The 23,534-nt window shown below is 37.4% G+C and overlaps 1 protein-coding gene across 2 annotated transcripts in view; it reads left to right on the forward strand.

Moving 5' to 3' along the window:
- The window catches only part of Tmem255a (transmembrane protein 255A), a 79,262-nt gene that overhangs the window by 23,288 nt on the left and 32,440 nt on the right, over nt 1-23,534 (forward strand). Inside the window, exons 6-7 of one of the 2 annotated variants that reach the window (XM_004874595.3) lie at nt 1,396-1,467; nt 1,872-1,960. In XM_004874595.3, coding sequence (XP_004874652.1) covers nt 1,396-1,467; nt 1,872-1,960 — 161 coding nt within the window. The remainder of the gene's footprint in view (nt 1-1,395; nt 1,468-1,871; nt 1,961-23,534) is intronic. The other variant, XM_004874596.3, reaches the window with a different exon arrangement.

A 23,534-nucleotide genomic window follows, 5' to 3' on the forward strand; every position in this document is an offset into this window, starting at 1 on the left:
CACATTTCTTTCACTCCTTTTTATGAATCTAAGGTTCACTTTGAGGTGTCTTTAGCAGATTTGTTCAGTGGGTCAGAACACAGTACTATGCAATTCATAGGTTGGAACATCATGACACCTGATTGATTTATCTTGTTCTGTGGCCACAGGCTGCCCCTAGGACCCCACTCAGAAGCCTTTCGGTGTGTGGCTATGATTCCAAGAGAGACAAATGAGACTACAGAGGTCACAGGGAAAACCCCTCCCCCATCTTTGTGATCTTTGTGGATGATGATACAGTTGCCTGGACTTGGTACCGAGCTGGAAGAAAGATGGGAGCCTCATCACACACTAGGTCTGGACTAGGGAGGGAGAGCCTGACCTCCACACATGGGAAGACTTGAGGCCAGATGGGTGTAACTGACCGGTCTGGTCTACCTGAAGACTCTGGAGAGGCCGACTGTCAGCCTGGCTCCTCTCATGACAACCCCAGGAGGCCAGCCTAATTATGCTTGAGTAGGCACATGAGGGTACCTCTTTCCTGCCCACACATCTCTCCTTCTGCTTCATGTTACCTCTGACAGAATGAGAGGCAATGGGCAGTGGCATCGGGTCATTTTTGGAGAGCTTTCATGTCAGTACACCATGATTCCTCCCAAACCCAGGGAGTCCTTCACATAAAACTCTACCTATGTTTCCAAGAACCCTGACAGTTTGATACTCTAATAACCTCATGTTGAAAATCAGCCCCTCCCCCCTCAGAATAGAAAAAAATGATAAACTTGTAATTGGGAAGAGAAAAGGAAGACACATGAAGGCAAAATGGCCACTATATTGCACAACTTCAGGGGAAGCCATTTTATATAAAATACAATGTGAATGGTCCACTTGGAGTTGGGAAGAGTGATATTTCTATTCTCAAGGTATCATAGCAAACACTTTTATTATGGTTCCGCTATCCACTTGCTTCCTTTTTGCTATACCAACCACAACCATTTTTCTAACTATTCTTGGATTAGAAAGGAAGAATAGAAATGTGTATGTACTAATCACTAATCAGAAAGGCAGTGAACATTTGGATGAAGCACCCAGTGTAGAAAAGAGTGCCTGTTTTCTGTGAATATTCTCACTAACAAAGCAAAACAAACACAAACACTTTATTGCATTCATATCAGGGAGGGAGCCTGGAAATTTTCTTTCCATTGAGAAAGATTGTGCATGGAATTTTTTTTTCAGTTTTTAAAAATGTTTTGCCAACTCAAAATGTTTTAAATGTTATTGCTGTTCTCTTGATTTCATTGTGATGGCTTTCCTGTGTTAATTTAGTGACTGTAAAAATATTAATGACTTTCATAGGCGCACTTGTAACTTGCACTTGTAACCCTGGACCCCCTAACCCTATTTTTCCTATGTAAGGTCATAAGTTCCTCAACCAAAAATTCTCCTTCCGCGAGGGTTATGAGGAACCTTACCCAGGCAGCTAGAGAGGTATTATTGTACTTCAGAGTGCATGTGATAGCCCCTCTGTCTCCCTTCTCATCTGTTCTTTCCTGCTGTATCCTGATTTCCCCTCCCTCGACATCCTACTGTTCATTTGTGCTGCCATCTGTCCTTCCCCCCATCCTTTCTCCTCTTCATCTCCACCCTTCAGAGGTGGGGTGGGGCACTGAGGGCTATGACTGAGGCTGAACACAAGCGCAGCTACACGGTGACTTGCCTCAGACACTATCTTGGCCACCTCCCTGCCCAGTTCCATCCCTTTCATGTGTGAGTGTGTTCATTTCACAGCCACCATTACCATCTTCATCAGTCACTAATTTGCATTTCCAATCTCAGAGGGTCCTTCCTCCCACTCACCACTAGCTCATCTCCCCGACTGTTCTGTACCCTAGGTGAACTGCCCTCACCTCAGCCGTGGGTTCTGCACACCTCGAATCCGGGGTAACACCTGCTTCTGCTGTGACCTCTACAACTGCGGCAAGTAAGTGTTGAGCTGCAGGCACAGAAGAATGGACACCAGCAGAGCCAAGGGTGGTGAAGGGCATATGGTAGGGCTCAGAGAAGAAGAAGACATTTTTCTCCAAACAGGTTTCAATGGATAGCTATTACCTGCCTTCTCTGTGCCAGGCATGATGCTATGCATTGTCACATACAGAAAGTCTCGGCGTTGTGAACCCTCACAGGTGTACTGGATTAAGACTCACTTTGGGGCTGGGGTGTAGCTAAGTGGCACCACACCTGCCTCACAAGAGCAAGGTACTGAGTTCGATATCGGTACCAAAAACAAAAGACTCACTTTGTCAGCCTACACAAGTTCTCCTGGAATGGAACTCATTTGGAAGTTGGGGACTTACTCTACTTGATCTCATTTAATTCTTACCTATGAGATAGGCAGAATTGTCCCCATTTTATAGATGAGAAGAATGAAGCTCAGAGAAAAAAAACAACTGTCCGAGGTCACACAGAACTTGAAAATGGTAGATGTAGGAGCGAAACCCAGTTCCGTCTGTGTCCAAATTCAGCAACACTGAACAAGCAGCCATAGAGCACCCTCTTTGTGCTTGGCCCTGTTTTAGGCCACAACAAACAAAAGTTCTTGCCACATAGAGCTTACATTATAATAGGAGAGATGGTCACTGTCTATCTATCTATCTATCTATCTATCTATCTATCTATCTATCTATGTCTTCAGGTAGTGATTAGAGCTCTGAAGCAAAGTGAAGCCAGAGAGGTAAATAGGTATTGATGAAGTGTGTGTGTGTGTGTGTGTGTGTGTGTTTGTGTGTGTATGTTAGAATAGATAGCCAGGGAAAGCCTCTTTGAGAAAACATTGCACAGAGACCCAAATGAAGCGAGAGGGCAACGCAAATACCAGATACTTGGGGAAAGAGTGATTCAAGCAGAGATAATATCAAAGGTCCTGAGGCAGAACAGGGCTTGTGATAATTCTCTGGCTGTCAACCCTTCAATTGCTGAAACATCATTTATTCTTTCTTTCAAAACATATTTAGGTACTGGGAATATAGAGAGTGTCACCAGGGAGCTCACAAACTAGTAGAGAAGGCAGACATATGAATAATTGAGAGCAATGTAATATGATGAGTGCAGTGGGGATTGTCAGCCTCAATGAATGAAAGTCGAACTTTGCAGGGGGATGTGAGTGTCAAGGAGGAGGTCATGTGGAAACTGAGGCATAAAAGATAGGAAGTTAGGAGATAAAGCAAAAGGAGGGGAAGTTGGAGGATGTGCTTGAGAGTTGTCTGGAGATGAGGAGTAGGGGAAGTTACAGAAGGTATGCTAGGAGGTGAGGGCAGAGCTGTATCCAGAGGTCAGATGGTGGGCAGTCCATTAGCCTTAAGAATGTCTTTGGACTTGATAACATAGGCAATTACAGCATGGAGGATAGACTTAACTAGTTAAATTTGAATTACTTAGGGGGCCGCAGCAGTAATTCAGGCCATATAGAATGGAGACTAGATTAAGTTGGTTTGGGGGCCATAGAAAGCAGAAAATCTTTTAAGAGCTATTTAGAAGGTGGAATTGACAAATATATGTGAGGAGGTGATGCAGAGTATGAGAGGATCTCCCCGCCACACACACCTGCGGGGAATTGTCAGTCAGTGCCTCCCGATGCACATATATTTTTTTTCAGACTCAGTGCTGGAGAGCCAAGGCCAAGGGAGAGAGGGAGTAGAGGAGGAACTGGGCAAGGGGGCTGGATGGAACTAGAGCCAGCCTCCTCCTCTCACGTATTTCCTACTCCTGGTATTTGGGTTCCGGGTTCTCTGGTGTGAGGATTAAGACCTAACAGGCTAGAAGCAAGGAAAAGGGGCAGGAAGAAATCATCTAGCCCTTTACCTTCTTTGCTAACACCAGTGTCATTTCATTTGAAAGGTTTGGCAGTGGAGGAAAAGAAATTTAAAGACTCAAATGAGCTTTAGGGATCATCTAGGGGTTTAATTATTCATCTTGTAATAATAACTAACACTTGTAAGGGACTTCCCTCCTTAGCAGTGATGATTGAGAACTGGCTATAATTATACTTCCTGAGCCCATCCTTCCAAAAATGATCAAAGGAATGTACAGTAGGTCCGAAGGGGAGTTGAGGTTGTTTTGCTACCTTTTCTCTTACCTCCCCGTATCCCTCCCTCCCCTGTTCCACCTTTCCCTCTTTTTATGTCCTCCCTCATCTACCCCTTCTTTTGTCATCTTACTTCTCTCCTTCCTGCTCTCCTCTCACCTGCTTCCCTCTTCTTTCCTATACCTTGACCTCCTAGGTTAGAGGCTGAGAGCTGACTAGAGCTGGGCCTGAGATTTGGAGGAGAGAAGAGGCCCACAGAGAGAGCTAAAAGTGATTCCTTGCAGACACACCTTTCTTTCTGCAATGAGTGTGTTTCTGGAAAAGGATTGAGTATATCAAATCCTACTATAAATTCCATTTAGCTGAGCCCTCAGGTGAATATATTTTCTTGTTTTGAAAAGTGGAGACTCAAACCCAATTTATCTTCTTGTCAATCTGAACTTCATAATCACCATCTTACTTTCTTAAAACAAGTTACACGAATGTTGTCATTAATAAAGGGGTTTTATGAGGTGCTGTGTTAAACTATAGGCTCCAAAAAGGCAGGGAACATGATTTAATCTTATCTGGATCCCCTGACTCCATCATAGGGCTGATGAAAAGGGAGTGACAATTGTTGAAAAGGAACCAAAAGAACTTTCTTCTGGCCAGAAAAGTAAAATATTGGACTAGGCAACTGGTAGGGGTCTTGGAAACACTGATTCTTAAGATCTTTTTTCTTAAATTCTTTTATTGGTACATTTTAGGTATACAATACGTTTATGTTTATCATTGGGTGCTTGTACCTGTACATGATGAATCTTGGTTCTTATTTTCCCCGTTCCCTGTCCTCCCTTCACCCTCTCCACCCTTCCATATTTACAAACACTTTGTTACCAGTTTTTCCTTTTCTCATAATTTTTTCTTTACCTTCTTTCCTTTTCCCTTCCCCTTCCACTTCCCCCACCCCTCTGGACCTTTTCTTCCTCTTTCAAATTGTCAATTATTCGTTTTAATCATTTTAATCCTTATTTACACTTTCAGTTTCTCACAATAGAGAAACTATTCAGTATTTACACATGTGTGTCTTATTTATTTTGCTTAACCATATGGCCTCTATATGCATCCATTTAGCTATAAATGTCTCTAGTTTCTCTTTTTTTTTTTTTTTTTTTTTTTTTGGTATCGGGGATCAAACTCGGGACATTGCCCTTGCATGGCAAGCGCCAGAACCACTGAGCTAAATCCCCGGCTAGTTTCTCATTCTTTATGTCTGAGTGGTTCTCCATTTTATAAAAAATACCCCACAGTTTCTTTATCTAGTTTCCAGTTGATGGGCACTTAGGCTGTTTCCAAACTTTAGCCGCTATAAACATGAGTGCACATATATCACTGTGGTGTGGTTCTTTTAACTCTTTTGGGAAGATACTCAGCAGGGGAATAGCTGGGTCAAATGGGACCTCTAGCCCTAGTTCTCTGAGATGTCTCCATACTGACTTCCACAGTGGTTGCACAAATCTACACTCTCACCAACAATGGAGAAGGGTTCCTTTCTCCCCAGACCCTTGCCAGCATTTGTTATTGGTTGATTTCATGATAGCAGCCATTCTTTCCGGGGTGAGGTGGAATCTCAGTGTTGTTTTCATCTGCATCTCTCGAATTACCAGTAATGTTGAACATTTTTTCATATGTTTAGTTGCTGTTTTTACTTCTTTCTCTGAGAAATGTCTGTTCATTTCAGATGCCCATTTTTTAATTGGATCTTTGAATTTGGGGGTTCTGATTTTTTTCAGTTCTTTATATATTCTAGAAAGTAGTCCTTTGTCTGAGGTACAGCTGCTAAATTTTTTTCCCACATTGTAAGTTGTCTGTTAGCTCTGTTGGTGTTTTCTGTTGCAGTGCAGAAGCTTTTAAATAAGATGAGATCCCAGTTGTTGATTCTTTGTGCTAGTCCCCGTGCTACTGAGGTTTTGTTCATAAAGTCTTTTCCTATGCAAATGTCTTCAAGAGTTCTACCTAACTTATCTTCCAGCAAGTTTAGTGTTCCTGTTTTAATATTTAGATCTTTAATCCACTTTGATCTTAGTTTAGTGCATAGTGATAGATATGGTCAAGTTTTAATCTTTGGCAGGTTGAAATCCAGTTTTTCCAACACCATTTATTAAATAGGCTATCTTTCCTCCAGTGAGGGTGCTTGGCTCCTTTGTCAAAGATGAGGCAGCTGAGTGTGTCTGGAGTTGTTTCTGTGTCTTCTAATCTATTCCACTGATCCTCGGGTCTGTTTATTTGCCAGTACCATGCTGTTTTTATCACAGTGTCTTTGTGGTATAGTTTCAAGTTGGGGATTGTGATACCCCCTGCCATGTCTCTGTTGCCTAGAATTGCTTTTGTTATTCTAGATCTCTTCTTGTTCCAAATGAAATTTTGGATTGTTTTTTCTAGTTCTGTGAAGTATATTCTTGGAATTTCAATCAGCATTGTATTAAATCTATAAAGTAATTTTGGAAGTATGGCCATTTTCACTATATTGGTTCTTCCTACTCAGGAACAAGGGATGTCTTTCCATTTTCTTATATCCTCTTTGATCTCTATTCAGAGTGCTGTAGTTTTCTGTGTAGAAGTATTTTGCTCCCTTTGTTAGAGTGATTCCTAGATATTTCATTTTTTTGGATGCTATTGTAAAAGGAATTGTTTCCCTAATTTATCTCTCAGTGAGTCTGTTATTTGTATATAAGAATGCTATTGTTTTTTGAGTGTTGAACTTGTATCCAGCTACTCTACTGAATCTGTCAATTAAGTCTAGAAGTCTTTTGGCAGACTTTTTTGGGTCTTCTATGTAAAGTATCATATCATCAGCAAATAATGACAGTTTCACTTCTTCCTTGCCTATCTTTATTCCTTTTATTTCTTTCTCTTTTCTAATTGCTGTGGCTAATGTTTCCAGAACTATATTGAACAGGAGTGGTGATAGTTGGCATCCTTGCCTTATTCCTGATTTTGGTGTGAAAGTTTTCAGTTTTTGACCATTTAGTATGACGTTGGCTGTTGGTTTTTCATAGATAGCCTTAATCAGGTTGAGAGAAAGACCTTCTATTCCAAATTTCTGTAGGGTTTTTATCATGAATGGGTGCTGGATTTTGTCAAATGCTTTTTCTGCATCTATTGAGATGATCAAATGGTTTTTGTCCTTGACTCTGTTAATATGGTATATTACATTTATTGATTTATGAATGTTGAACCATCCTTGCATCCCTGGGATAAATCTGACTTGGTCAGGGTGTATGATCTTCTTGATGAGCCTCTGTATTCTGTTTGCCAGTCTCTTGTTGAGGGTTTTTGCATCTATGTTCACTAGGGAGATTGGCCTGTAGTTCTCTTTTTGGACTGGGTCTTTCCCTGTTTTGGAATCAAAGTAACACTTGCTACCAGGAAAGAATTTGGAAGTATTGCTTCCCTTTCAATTTCCTTGATGAGTTTAAAGAGTAATGGTGATAGTTCTTCTTTAAATGTCTTGTAGAATTCAGCAGTGAAGCCATCAGGACCTGGAGTTTTCTTTGTTGGTAAATTTTTAAGTACGTTTTCAATTTCACTCGTTGTAATTGGGGTGTTTAGAATTTCTATATCTTCTTCATTTAACGTTGGCAATTCGTATATATCTAGGAATTTGTCCATTTCTTATGTGTTTTCCAGTTTATTACAGTACAAGTTCTCAAAGTAGGCAGTGGTGATCTTCTGGATTTCTGCTGGATCTGTTGTGACTCACCTTTTTTGTTCTTAATTGCATGGATTTGAGCATTTTGTTTCCTTTTTTTGAGAAGGTTGGCTAAAGGTTTATTGATTTTTTTATTCTTTCAAAAAACCAACTCTTTGATTCATTGATGTTTTTGTATCATTCTCTTAGTCTCCATTGCATTGATTTCTGCTCTGATCTTTATAATTTCCTCTCTTGTAGAAGCTTTGGGTTTGTCATGCTCTTCCTTTTCTAAGAGCTTGAGTTTCAGCATTAGGTTGCTTATTTGAGCTCTCTCTCTGTTTTCCTAATATAGGCATTCTCTGCTATGAGTTTCCCTCATAGAACTGCTTTCATTGTGTCCCTTAGATTCCTGTATGTGGTATTGGCATTATCATTTACTTGTAGAAACTGTCTAATTTCTTCTTTAATTTCCTCTGTCACCCATTGGTTGTTCAGGAGAGTGTTATTCAATTTCCATGTGTTTGTGGATGTTTTGCAACTTCTTATGCTATTGATCTCCAATTTTATTGCACTATGGTCTGATAACATACAGGGAGTAACTTCAATTCTTTTACATTTACTTAGACATGTCCTATGAGCTAGCATGTGGTCTGTTTCGGAGAATGACCCATGTGCAGCCGAAAAGAATGTATATTCTCATTTTGTGGTGTGGAACACTCTGTAAACATGCATTAAGTACATTTGTTCAGTAGCTTGGTTCAGTTCTAGAATTTGGTTCTTGATTTTTTTGTCTAGATCATCTGTCTATTTGTGATAGTGGGGTATTGAGGTCCCCCACTACAATTGTATTAGTGCTTATTTTGTTTTCCATGTCCATTAATATTTGTTTTGTATAGTTGGGGCATTCATATTTGGTGCATATATATTTAGGATTGTCATCTCTTCCCCTTGGATTGTTCCCTTCACAAGGATGTAGTGACCATCTTTGTCTCTGTTAAATAGTTTTGGTTTGAAATCTACTTTGTCTGCAAATAAGATTGCTATCCCTGCTTTTTTCTGGGTTCCTGTCACATGGAGAACTGTTTTCCATCGTTTTACTTTCAGTCCATGAATTTTTTTTTGAGTTAGGTGTTTTTCTTATATACAGCATATCGTTGGACTTTGCTTCTTAATCCACTATGCCAATCTATTTCTTTTGATTGGTGAATTGAGGCCATTAACATTGATGGTTATAGTTAATAGATATTGACTCATCCTTTTCATGATGTTTTACTGTTGTTGGTTCTTTTGTTTTTTATTTTTCCCCCTTTCCCTTTAGTTTCTTGTCTTGCCCAGTGGCTTCCCTCTTTTGGGCCTCAGGGAGTTGTGACCTTCATTATCTTTTTCTAGGATATTGTTTATAATTGCTTGGAGTGCTGGTTTCGTGTTCATGAAATTTCTCAGGTGTTCTTTGTCGTGGAAGTATCTAACTTCCCTATCGATTTTGAAATGTAATTTTGCAGGATACAACAGTCTAGGTTGCAAGTTATTTTCTTTTAGGGCTTGAAATACTTCACTCCAGGCTCTCCTTGACCATGAGGGTTTTTGTTGAGAAGTCTGCTGTGATTCTGATGGGCTTTCCTTTGTAGGTGATTTGTTGCTTTTCTCTAACTGCTTGTAGGATTTTGTTCTGCTGGGTTTCTGGGATCTTGACTATTGTATGTCTAGGTGTAGATTTTTTTTGATTGTGGCTAGTTGGAGTTCTATATGCCTCACTTATCTATATGTCCAATTCTCTACCTCTGTCTGGAAAGTTTTTTACTATTACTTCTATGAACAGTTTTTTTTTATGTCAATTATACTTTCTCCCACTTTTTCATGGACTCCTATCAGTCTTTTTTTTTTTTTTTTGGTACCGGGGATCGAACTCGGATCCTTGTGCTTGTGAGGCAGGCACTGGAACCACTGAGCTAAATCCCCGGCCCTATCAGTCTTATGTTATTCTTCTTTGCATCATCTAGCTGGATTGATTTTTTTGTGGTCCCTTTCTATTTTGAAAAAATCTCTGTTTTCATGGTTACTAACTGCAATCCTGTCTTCTATATCTGATATTCTATCTTCAGATTCCCTTAATCTGCTGTGCATGCTTTCAATGGAGTTTTTAATTTCCTGGATATCTCTTTGTATCTGTTTCAGGAATTCTATTTCTTTCTTATGTTGGGCGATCATGGTTTCCATTTCTTTCTTATTCTGGGCATTCATGGCTTCCAGCATGGTTCTGAGCTCATCTTTTTTTTATCTGTTTCTGTTCCAGAGCCACTAATCATGTCTTTCACTCTGCTCACCATCTCTGTAGTTATCTGGGAAATCATTTCTGTTTTGAATTTTTCTAGAGCCTCATTCATCTGTTTTGTTACTTCCTGTGCTATCAGTTCAGGGTGTCCAGGTGGTTAATTATAAGACTTTTCTACCTCCTTTCCCTCAGAATTTGCATTTGGTGGTGTGGAAGTCTGAGTTTATTCCTTGCTTAAATGTCTTCTCCTTTTTGTTTTTGGTACTGTCCTTGGTTTAATTCCTGGGTTGATACTTGGAAACTGCTTACTGTAAGTATCTTTGCTGCTTGTATTTAGAACACTTATGGAATGATTACTTCTCAGAGGTATCTTCCAGATATAGCTGGTCTTTAGGTTTTGAGTCTCTAATGACTCTGAGGCAATCTTATGTTCATTATACCAGGAAGCATAACTGATTAGATCAATCACAACACCTTAGTCCAGGTGATACAATCAGCAACACCATAGCATCAAGGACAGTTTAGAAAATGACAATTTGTGGTAGTTATTAATCCATCACCTTTAACTGTGTGAATTATATGAAAATCAAGGACCAACCCAACATATATTTATAGTGAATAAACTCTTCAATATATCAACTTTACCCTTCAGGATGAGGAGTTAGAAGGAGTTGGGGTGGGAGGGATAGATAGGCAGAAGGATAGGGATAGGTTAGCAGTGAGGCCAGAGGACACAGGAGGATCATGCAAACGCTAAGAAACTGTTGAAGACAAGAGGAAAAGACAGAATGAAAGAACAAAGACTAGAACAGAACAACCTAACAGCAATGGGGAGGACACAAACTGTATTTACTTTCCTTTAAAGCTAATGACAATTGAGAGAAGGAAGAAGAAAAGAAAAGAAAAATAAAGAAGAAATCTGAATTAGGGCAGAACAGGAACAAAAGGGGAGATGAAGAACAATGTGGGACAGCAAGAGAACAAGTGAGAGAGAGAAAGAAAAGAGAAAATAAAAAAAAGAAGAGAAAAAAATATTTTAAACAGTAGAAAAAAATTAAAAATAAGAGCAAAAAAAATTTTGAAAATAAATAAAAATAAAAATGAAGGGCCTCCTTCAGGGTGTGTCTCTGCTATCACAATAGGCAACATGGGCAGTAGTGTGCAAATATAAGTCAATGAGTCTCAGCAAGCCAGTAGCAGACTCGTGAGATTCAGGCAGATTTCTGGCTGCAAGTCCCAAGTTGAGCTCCCTGTCCTCCTGCAGGGTTGAACTCTGCAAGGTTCTGCTGCATGGATGATCCCTCCAACTTACCAAGTACAGTGGTCTGGTGGGCCTTTGTTGCAGAGATTCTCTTCACTTTCTGAGTGGGCTTAAGTTTTCATCAAGGAGCCTGAGAGAGGCCCTCTTTCTGTTATTCACTTCTCCTTTATCTTCTAGAGCTCAGGACAATGGCTTTATGACCACCTGTGCCTCTGTAGTGTGGAACCAGGAGGTGGCAGAGCTAAGAGGCCAGAGGCAGGGGCAGAGGAAGACTACAGGCCCCCGCATAGCTAAGCTAGTCCCCGGGGGGGCAGGGCACAGGAAAGGAGCTGGGCTCCATGTGGCTGAGGTCCTCACCGTCCATCGGCTCCTTTTTTTTTAAATTTAATTTTGTTGATACATTTTAGGTATACACTATAGTGACATTCATCATTGGAAATTTTCACCTTTACATAATCTCTCTTGGTTCTTATTTTTTCCCCACTCCCCAGCCCTCCTTTCAACCCCTCCATCCCTCCCTATTTACAAAGACTTTGCTTCCATTTTTTTCATTTTCTCATATTAATTCCATTCCCTTCTTTCCTTTCCCCTACCCCTCCCACTTCCCCTTCCCCTTTGCCCCTTTTCATCCTATTTCACATTATCTATTATAACTTTTAGTGCTTATTTACACTTTCAGTTTCTCACACTAGAGAAACTATTTAGTATTTACACATGTGTGTCCTATTTATTTCACTTAAGAGTATCACCTCAATGTGCATTCATTTACCTATAAATATCTCTAATTTCTCATTTTTTATGGATGAGTAGTACTCCATTTTATTAAAAAAACACATTTTCTTTATACAGTTTTCACTTGATGGGCAATTGGACTGCTTCCATGTTTTAACTATTACAAACTGTGCTGCTATGAACATGAGTGCACAGGTATCACTGTGATATGATTCTTTTAGTTCTTTGGGGAAGATACCCAGCAGGGAAATAGCTGAGTAAAATGGGACTTACACTCCTAGTACTTTGAGGTATCTCCATACTGATTTCCACAGTGCTTGCACCAGTCTACACTCCCACCAGCAGTGGAGCAGGGTTCCTCTTTCCCCACAGCCCCAGCAGCATTTGTTATTGGTTGAATTCGTGGTAGCAGCCATTCTTTCTGGGGTGAGGTGGAATCTCAGCATGGTTTTCATTTGCATCTCTCGAATGACCAGTGATATTGAACATTTTTTCATATGTTCATTTGCTATTTCTACTTCTTTGTCTGAGAAATGTCTGTTCATTTCAGGTGCCCATTTTTGAACTGGGTCTTCAAATGTGGGAGATCTGATTTTTTAAGTCCTTTATAGATTCTAGATAGTAGACCTTTGTGTGAGAAACAGCAGGTGAAGCTTTTTTCCCACATTGTGTGTTGTCTCTTCACTCTATTGGTGGTTTCTCTTGCTGTGCAGAAGCTTTTTAATAAGAAAAGATCCCACTTGTTGATTGTTTGTGCTAGTTCATGGGCACCTGAGGTTTTGTTCATAAAATCTTTTCCTACACCAATGTCTTCAAGAGTTCTACCTAAGCTCCCTTCCAAAAGGCTCAGTGTTTCTATTTTAATATTTAGGTATTTAATCCATTTTGATTTTAGCTTAGTGCATGGTGAGAGATATAGGTCTAGTTTTAATCTTTGGCAAGTTGAAACCGGATTTTTCCAGCACCATTTATTATAGAGGCTATCTTTCCTCCAGTGAGGGTATTTGGCTCCTTTGTCAAAGATGAGGTGGCTAAGTGTGTCTGGAGTTGTTTCTGCATCTTCTAATCTATTCCACTTGTCCTCAGGTCTGTTTCTTTGCCAGTACCATGTTGTTTTTATCACAGTAGCTTTGTAGTATAGTTTCAAGTTGGGGATAGTGATACCCCCCTGACACATCTCTGTTGCCTAGAATTGCTTTTGCTATTCTAGGTCTCTTCTTGTTCCAAATGGATTTTTGGATTGTTTTCTTAAGGTCCGTGAAGTATGCTGCTGGAATTTCAATTGAGATTGCATTGACTCTATATAGCAGTTTTGGAAGTATGGCCATATTCACTATGTTGATCCTTCCTACCCAGGAGCAGGGGATGTCTTTCCATTTTCTGATATCCTCTTCAATCTCTCTTTTTCAGAGTGCTATAGTTTTCAGAGAAGAGGTCTTTGATTTTTTTTTGTTAGGATGATTCCTAGGTATTTCAGTTTTTTGGATGCTATTGTGAAAGGAATTGTTTGCCCTATTTCTCTCTCAGTGAGTATGTTGTTCGTGTACAGAAAAGCTGTTGCTTTTGGTGTGTTGACCTTGTGTCCTGCTACTTTACTGAATTTGGTTATGAAGTCTAGAGGACTTTTGGTGGAGTTCTTGGGGTCTTCTATAGAGAGTATCATGTCATCTGCATATAATGACAATTTAACTTCTTCGTTTCCTATCTTTATTCCTTTTATTTCTTTCTCTTGTCTAGTTGCTGTGGCTAATGTTTCCAAAACTATATTGAACAGGAGTGGTGATAGTGGACATCATTGTCTTGTTCCTGATTTTAGTGTGAAGTATTTCAGTTTTGACCATTTGGTATGATATTGGCTGTTTGTTTTTCATAGATGGTTTTTATCAAATCGAGGTAGAGACTGTCTATTCCACTTTTTGGAGGGCTTTTATGATAAATGCGTGTTGGATTTGTCAAATGGTTTTTGTGCATTTATTGAGATGATCATATATTTTTTGTCCTTGGCTTTATTGATATAGTATATTACATTTATTGATTGGCATATTTTGAACCATCCCTGCATCCCTGGAATGAGTCCTACTTGATCAGGGTGTATGATCTTCTTGATGATCTTTTGCATTCTAGTTGCCAGTATCTTATTAAGGATTTTTACATCTATGTTCACTAGTGAGATTGGCCTATAGTTCTCTTTTTCAGTTGGGTCTTTCTCTGCTTTGGGGATCAAGGTGAAGCTTGCTTCCAGGAATGAATTTGAGAGTATTGTTTCCTTTTCAATTTCATTGAAGAGTTTAAACAGTAGTGGCAGTAGTTCCTCTCTAAATGTCTTGTAGAATTCAGCAGTGAAGCCATCAGGGCCTGGGCTTTTCTTAGTTGATAAGTTTTTAATTACATTTTCAATTTCATTGATTGATATTGGGTTGTTTAGAATTTTTAGGTCTTCTTCATTCAACTTTGGTAATTCATATGTATCTACAAATCTGCCCATTTCTTCTGTGTTTTCCATCTTGTTGACATATAGTTTCTCGAAGTAGGTATTGATGATCCACTGGATTTCTGCTGGGTCTGTTGTAATTTCACCCTTTTCATTCCTAATTGCATGGATTTGCTTCTTTTCTTTCCTTTTTTTTTTCATGAGGTTGGCCAAGGGTTTGTCAATTTTGTTGATTCTTTTGAAGAACCAACTCTTGGCTTCATTGATTTTTTGCATCATTCTCTTAGTCTTCATTGCATTGATTTCTGCTCTGATCTTTATGATTTCCTCCTTTGTATGAGCTTTGGCTTTGTCCTGCTTTTCTTTTTTAGAAGCTCGAGGTTCAGCATTAGCTTATTTATTTGAGCTTGCTCTGTTTTCCTAATATGAGTATTCACTGCTATGAATTTCCCTCATTAGACTGTTTTCATTGTGTCCCATAGATTCCAATATTTTGTATTGGCATTGTTATTTAATTGTAGAAACTGATTTCTTTTTTAATTTCCTCTGTGACCCATTCGTTATTCAGAAGTGTGTTGTTCAATATCTATGTGTTTGTGAATTTTTTGTGATTTCTTTGGCTGTTGATCTCCAATTTCATTGCACTATGGTCTGATAATATACAGGGGATAACTTGAATTCCTTTTTACTTAAACATGTTCTATGAACAAGTATATGGTCTATTTTGAAGACTGAACCATGTGCAGCTGAAAAGAATATGTACTCTCATTTTGTGGGGTGGAACACTCTGTAAACATCTGTTATGTTCATTTGTTCAAGAGTTCGATTGAGATCTAGTATTTTGTTGCTTGTTTTTTGTCTAGTTGATCTATCAACTTGTGACAGTGGGGTATTGAGGTTCCCCGCTACTATTGTATTAGTGCTTATTTGATTTTTCATATCTGTCAGTATTTGTTTTATATACTTGGGTACACTAGTATTTGGTGCATATATATTTATGATTGTCATCTCTTCCTCTTGGATTGTTCCATTTATAAGGATATAGTGGCCTTCTTTGTCTTTCTTAACTCGTGTTGGTTTGAAATCTACTTGATCTGCAAAGAGGATAGCTACTCCTGCTTTTTGGGGGCTTCTTGTCACATGGAGTATTATTTTCCACCCCTTAACTTTCAGTCTGAGTTTCTTTTTGAATTAAGTATGTTTCTTGTATGCAGTATATTGTTGGATCTTGCTTCTTGACCCATTCTGCCAGTCTATTTCTTTGGATTGGTGAATTGAGACCATTAGCATCGATAGTTATAACTGATATATATTGGCTTATCCTTGCCATGACCTTTTCTTGTCATTGGATTCTCCCCCCTTTGCATTTAATTTCTTGTCTTGCCTGATGGATTCATTCTGGTGGTCTTCTTGGGGTTATGATTCTCATTGTCTTTCCCAGAATATTGTTTAAAATTTTTTGGAGTGCTGGTTTGGTATTAACGAAGTTCCTCAGCTGCTCTTTGTCATAAAAGTACCTTATTTCTCCATCAATTTTGAAATGTAGTTTTGCAGGGTACATCAATCTGGGTTTGAGGTTTTCCTTTAGGGCTTGGAATATGTCACTCCAAGCTCTTCTTGCCTTGAGGGTTTGCGTTAAGTCTGCTGTGATTCTGATGGACTTTCCTTTGTATGTGATTTGTTTCTTTTCTTTAACTGCTTGTAGAATTTTGTTCTTCTTGGGTTTTTGGAATCTTAACTATTATATGCCTAGGTGCAGATTTTTTTTTGATCATGGCTAGTTGGCGTCCTATATGCCTCGCTTATCTGTAGGTCAAATTCTTTTCCCCTGCTTGGGAAGTTTCGTACCATTACTTCTGTGAACAGTTTTTTTTTTTTATGTCATCTGCACTCTCTCCTGTTTCTTCATTGACTCCAATCAGTCTTATGTTATTCTTCTTTGTATCATCTAGCAGCTGCTGGATTGATTTCTCATAGTCCCTTACTATTTTTAAGAAATTTTTCTTTTCCTGGTCACTAATTGCAATCATGTTTTTTATGTCTGATATTCTGTCCTCACATCGGCTCATGGTGTTGCATAAACTTTCAATGTAGTTTTTAATCTCCTGGAAATCTGTTTGCATCTGTTTTATGGATTCCACTTGTTTCCTATGTTGGGATTCCATCATGTTCCTCAGCTCCTTTTTTTTTTTTTAAATCTGTGTCTGCATTAGAGCTATTAATCATGTCTTTCACTATGGACACAATCTCTGTTATTATTGGAAAAATTATTTTTGATTTCATTTTTTCCAGATCCTCCTTCATTGCCAGTTCAGCCAGTCCAGGTGGTTGAGTATCAGACTGTTCTATCTCATTGCCCCTTGGGGTTGCCTTAGGTGATCTGGAAGTCTGGTCTATTTAGATCTCTTGTCCATTGCAGGGGTCATTTTGTCTTTGAGCATGGGTCTTGTTCTGTATTAAAGTGAGTCTTGAACTCATTATTCAGCCCACAGTGGCCTTGAATTCATAGCAATCCTTCTGGATCAGCCTTCCAGGTGCTGAGATTATAGCTGTACACATTCTCTCCCAGTTCTATTGCCCATTTCTAAACTGAGTTATTTGAGTTTTTTTGCCTTTGAGGTTTTGGAGTTCTATGCCAGATATATACATTGCAAATTTTCTCTGCCATTTTGTATGTTGTCTTTTCACTCTGTTGTTTCCTTAGTTGTACAGAAGCTTTTTTGTTTGATGTGATACCATTTGTTTATTTTTGCATTCATTTCTTGTGCTGTAAGGTATTGTCCAAAAAATCCTTGCCAATTCTAATATTCTGAAGCATTTCCTTCATGCTTTCCTCTCTTATTTTTATTTCTTACAGTTCATTACTTAAGTTGTTTGAGTTAATCTTTGTAACTGGTGAGAGCTAGGGATCTAGCTTCATTCTTCTGCATGTGGACATCCAATTTTTCCAGTAGTATTTACTGAAAAGACTGTCTTTCCTCCAATGTAATGGACTTAGCACCACTTTTGAAGATGGTTGTACATGTTTGGGTTTGCTTCTAGGCTTGCTATTCTATTTCATTGCTTGCTATGTGTCTTTTTTTATGCCAATACCCTGCTGGGTTTTAAAAAAAAATTTTTGCGTGTGTTTAGTTTTGTTCAATTTGGTACTAGAGATTGAACCCAGGTTGTTTGCACCGAGCTACATCCCCAGCCCTTTTTAGTTTTTTATTTAGAGATAAGGTTCTGCTAAGTTGCCCAGGCTGGATTCAACTTGATCCTCCTGCCTCAGCCTTGCAAAGTACTGGGATTACAGATGTGTGCCACCATACTTAGTTCCATGCTTCTTTGATTACTACAGCTTTATTGTATGTTTTGAGGTCAGGTAGTATAATGTCTTCTAATTTGTTATTTTTGCTCAAGATGATCTTAGCTATTTGTTTTGGAGAATTTTTTGTTGTTTCATATAAATTTTTAGTATTTTCTGTATCTTTGAAGAATTCCATTGTTATTTTGATAGAGGCTGCATTGAATCTGTAAATTGCTTTGGGTAGTATGGCCATTTTACAACGTTGATTCTTTGAAGCCATGGCTATCAGATGTCTACATTTCTTGCATCCTCTTCAATGTCTTTCATTGATGTTTTATAATTCTATTGTAGTAGAGATCTTTCACCTCTTTGGTTGAATTTATTCCTAGGTATTTTATTTTTTGAAGCTATTATAAATGAGTTTGCTTTCCTGATTTCTATTTTAGATATATTATTGATTATAGCAACACTACAGATTTTTGTAAATTGATTTTGCATTCTAAAAATTGGCTGAGTTCATGTATTCATTCTGATAGTTTTTTGGTGGCATTTTGCTATATGTAAGATCTTATGGTCTGTAAACAGTGGCAATTTGATTTCTTTTCCAATTTGCATGCCTTTTATTTATTTCTCTTGCTTAATTGTTCTAGCAAGGATTATACCATTACATTAAATAAAAATGGCGAAAGTGGGCATCCTTTTTTTAATTCTGTATCTTAAAGAGAAAGCTTTTAGTTTTTCTCCATTCAATATGTTAGCTGTTGTCTTATTATAAATGACTTTTACTATGTTGAGGTATGTTCCTTGTATACCTGATTTGTTCAGTGTTTTTTTTTTAAATCATGAAGCAATGTTGAATTTTATTGAATGCTTTCTCCACAGCAGTTGAAATGACCATGGGGTTTTTATTCTTCATTTTGTTGATATGATATATCACGTTTATTGATTTGCATAAATCGAACCATTCTTATATTCCTGGGATGAATCCTACTTGATCATGGTGAAAAATATTTCTAATGTGCTGTTGGATTCAGTTTGCTATTATTTTGTTGAGGATCTCTACATCTATGTTCATAAAAGATGGTGGCCTGTACTTTTCTCTTTTTGTTGTGTCCTTGTCTGGCTGGCATCAGAGTTATGCTGGCTTCATAGAATATATATGGAAATATTTTTTCCTCTTCTACTTTTTGGTATAAATTAAAGTGAATTGGTATTGTTCTTTAAATGTTTGGTAGAATTCAGAAGTGAAGCCATCTTGTCCTGGGCTTTTCTTTAATAGTTTTTTAAAATTACTAATTCAATCTTGTTACTTTTTATTGGTCTATTCAGGTTTTCTATTTCTTCATAACTCACACTTGGCAAGGTGCATGTGCCAAGGAATTTGTCCATTTATTCTAGATTATCAAATTTGTTGGCATGTAGTTATTTATAATAATCCCTAAGAATGTTTTTGTATTTCTGTGGAGTCAATTGTGATATTTCCCTTTTCATCTCTGATTTTGAGTCTTCTCTCTCATTTTCTTAGTCTAGTTAAGAGTTTGTCTATTTTTGTTCATCTTTTTAAAAAACAGCTTTGCTTCATCAATCTTTAGTCTTTTTAAAGTCTGTACTTCATTTATTTCTGCTCTGATCATTGTTTCTTTATTGTACCAATTTTGGGTTCAGTTCTTGCTTTTCTAGTTTCTTGAGATGCAGTGATAGGTTATTTATCAGATCTTTCTTCTTTTTTGATGTTGGCATTGATGGTTATACATTTCCATCTTATAATATTTTTGCCACATCCATATATTTTGGTAATGTGTCAGTTTTCATTTGTTTCAATAATTTAAAAATTTTTTTCTTGATTTCTTCTTTGATCCATAGTTGTTCAAAAGTAAATTAATTTCCACATACTTATATAGTTTCCAAAGCTCTTCTTGTTATTAATTTCTAGCTTTATTGAATTGTGATAGATACATGATAGGATTTCAACCTTTTAAATTCATTGAGACTTGTGGCCTATCACATAATCTATTCTAGAGAATGTTCCATGTGATGATGAGAAAAATGTGAATTTGGCAGCTGTTGATTGGAGTGTTCTATAGATGTCTGTTAGGTCTGTTTGGCCTAATAACCAGTTTAACTTTGTACTGGAGACTCCTGCAGTTAGGTTCCAGTATCCTGCCCAGTATACGACACAGGCATGAGGGGGGGAAAAACCCAATTAAATTAAAAGACAGAACTAAGAGAAAGAAAGTGGGGTACCAGGATGACCAATGCTGGTGCAACTGACAAAGGCACTGGCCAGTCCCCAGGCACTGACTTTTATTGGCAATCAACTGGGGTAAAGGCAAGTTGTGTGCAAGGGAAGGACTACATGAGAGCATGCACAATCATGTGGTTTCTATGGAAACTAATGTAAGCAAGACTCATAAAGGACAAGACAAAGGATCCTCAAATTAGGATCAGAGTAGACAAAATATATGGTTGTAATTAGAATACTGCCCTTCTAGTAAGAAGGTTTTAATTGTGGGAATGGAATTTGGGTGCAAGTTACTCTGACCTCGGCATGTAGGTTTTGGCTGGACTTGCTTTTCAAAACAAGCCAATTGTGGGATTAACTCTCTACAGCCTGCTTTGGCCTAATCAATATTGCAGTCCTCTGCAACTCTGATTTTGTTTTGTTGACTTTCTGGATGGTTGATCTGTCCATTACCAAAATGGGGGTATTAAAGTCCCAAGCTATTGTTATATTGGAGTATATCTTCCCTTTTCAGTCTACAGTATTAATACTTGTTTTATATATTTGGGTGCTCAAACATTGGGTGTTTATATATTTAGCATTATTACTTCTTTTTGCTAAATTGACACCTTTATCATTATATAATGACCTTTCTTGTTTTATCTGATATTAGGATGAATACTCCTGCTTTCTTTTGGCTTCTGCTTGCATGAAATATCTTATTCTATCCCTTCATTTTAGAGATAAAGTGAGTTTCTTGTAAGCAACATATAGTTGTGTCTTGTCCTTTTTATTCATTCAGTCACTGTGTCATGTAATTGGAGAATTTAATTCATTTATATTCAAGGTAATTATTGATAGGCAGTGTCTTAAGACAGTCATTATATAATTTGTTCTCTAGTTTTGTTGTACTGTAGCTCCTTTCTTTTTCCCTCTCTTACAGTTTTCCTTGTTGGTTAAGTCAATTTCTCAGGTAGTGTAGTTTAATTCTTTGCTTATTATTTTTAGCTTGTCTGTTATAGATTTCTGTTTTGTTGTCATGAGGCTTACAAAAAATCTTTTGATTATAACAAGCTATTTTGAAATGATAGCAACTTAACATGATCATAAGGGTAAGAACAGAAAGAAAAAAGAGAAGATATACTAATAAGAAAACTGTACATTCATACTTCATTCCTCCCTACATTTTGAATTATTGATATCCATTTTACATCTTTCTCTATTGCCTATCTTTTAAAATATTAATGTAGTTATATTAATTTTAATTTTTATCCTTTTGGCATTTATACTAAATCTATGAATGGTTTACACACACCATGTTTACAATATTAGAACATTTTGAATTTCTCTGTTTAGTTACTGTTACTACTAAGTTGTATAGCTACCTATATTTTCTTCTCATTAACATCTTTCTTTCCACTTGAACAACCCCCTTATAGGAGGTTTGGCAGTGATATAGTCTCTCGGCTTTTTTTTTTTTTTTTGAGACAGGGTTTTGCTCTGTAGTTCAGGCTGTCCTTGTGCTCACTATATAGCCGAGGCTGGCCCCGAATGTGTGACAATCCTCCTGCTTCAGCCTCCAGAGTGCTGAGATTATAGGCATGCCAGCTTTTTGCCAGGGACTATATTTACTATACCTTTCCTTCATTTCTAAAGGCTATCTTGGCCTAGCACAGTATTCTTGGTTCACAGTATTGTTCCTTCAATATTGTGAAAAATCTTATGTCACTCTTTCCTGGCCTGTAAGGTGTTGTTTGTTTGTTTGTTTTGCGGTACCGGGGATTGAACTCAGGACCTTGCACCTGTGAGGCAGGTGCGGTGCCACTGAGTTAAATCCCTGGCCCTCCTGGCCTCTAAGGTTTTTCCTGAAAAGTCAGCTGTTAGGTGAACTGGAACACCCAATGTGTTCATTTTTTTCCTTCCTGCAACCTTGAGAATCTTCTCTTTACCTTTTATTTATGAGAGTTTGATTATAAGATGCCTTTAGATAGACTTGGTTGAATTAAATTTGACTGGTGACTTTTTTTTTTAGTGGTAATTTCACCAAAGCTTTTATTGCCTCTGTTGGGAGGATGACAGGGAGTGTAAGGAACACAATTGAACTTACAGAAATATGCAGATGATATTCACTAAAGAGAACCTTGATCTCAAGTATTTTTATATGTAGGCACTTCTCATTTTACATTTTACTATTAAAAAGCATTACATTTTAAAATGTATATCTGTTCTGACATTTGGCAAAAAAGAAACTGTGGTTCAACTTGAAACAAAGAATCAGCATGGGGAGTTGACAGGAATTGAGACTGAAATGCTTAGTAATTAAAGCAATTCAAGTTATGTGTATGCGTATGTGTGTTTTCCTCTCACAGGCAGACTCACATACTCTCTTACACACACACACACACATGCACACACACACACTCACTAGCCACATGTGAGTATTTTAGTACAAAATATTCCCTGTATCAGACATTTATCTTTAAAACAATCACAACACATTCAATTAGTTCTCTTTTCAGCCCTAGTAATAGCTTTAATTCTAAGATGCCATCATAGTGAACAACCTTAACTTTTATGCTACATAATTATATTCAAAGCTTTATGTATTTTGTTTATAATTACACAGTAATTATAAATATTTAGTACCAAACTGATGACACACACTATTTTGTTGATAAGGTCTTGCATTTAAAAGAAAAATCTGTAAAACCCAAGGCACTAGGCCACAACCAATATCAGAATTTTATGAAAATTTATAATGGGAAAAAAATGGGATATCATTTCAAAACACAGCATACTTGAAATAATCTGAAAATAATATTGTAACTCAAAATCTTCAAGACAGGAAATAAAAGTACATATATTTTTATCTTTTAAAAACTTTTCATAATGGAAATTCCTCTTTATATGTACAAAAATGAAATCAGGAAACACTGAGAACAGCAGGATTCTCCTTTTTTAAATTTTGATAACTAATTCCAATAACCTGAATAGAAATTTTCAAAATTTTCTTTTGGTAAAATTACATTCTTGAATTAAAAGTTATGACTGGAATATTAATAAAATATCTCATTAATTTCAAAATTATGTAAATAAAAAGCAATTTTAATAAGTCAGTGTTTCTTGAAATCACTTCTGCATCAGCATAAAATGTACTGCTATTCTGAAGTGCATTGCTTTATTGATATCAATACTAGGCCCTGAAGAGTACCTGGATATACTAGGCAAACTCTGTTCCTAGTAGAGACCATGGTGATCCAAAACTTGAAGTTCAGCATTTTTTAACTTGCCTTACAGAAATGTTTAAGATAGCAATTAACCCTTCTTCACATGACAGTAAGTAAACAAAAATGAGCAATTTAGGCAAGAAAGCTGTTCATGGGTTCCCTAACCAAAAAAATTAAAAAAAATTTTAAAAACCAAAAAACCAAAAATGGTGGGGGAGAAGTTCCATGCAAGACAGCATTCTGCTTTGATGTGAAAATGGAGCTAATGTGAGTAAAACAAAAACAGTAGAGACTAAATAATTCACAAAAATAGAAGCTAGATTGGTATTTTTTATCAAGTATATGCTTGTTTGAAAATCTTTGCTCCG

This window comes from Heterocephalus glaber, unplaced genomic scaffold (genome assembly GCF_053883595.1).
Source record: "Heterocephalus glaber isolate CG9 unplaced genomic scaffold, H.glaber_assembly_v1.0 deba00001729, whole genome shotgun sequence".
In the NCBI taxonomy this organism is placed as follows: domain Eukaryota; kingdom Metazoa; phylum Chordata; class Mammalia; order Rodentia; family Bathyergidae; genus Heterocephalus; species Heterocephalus glaber.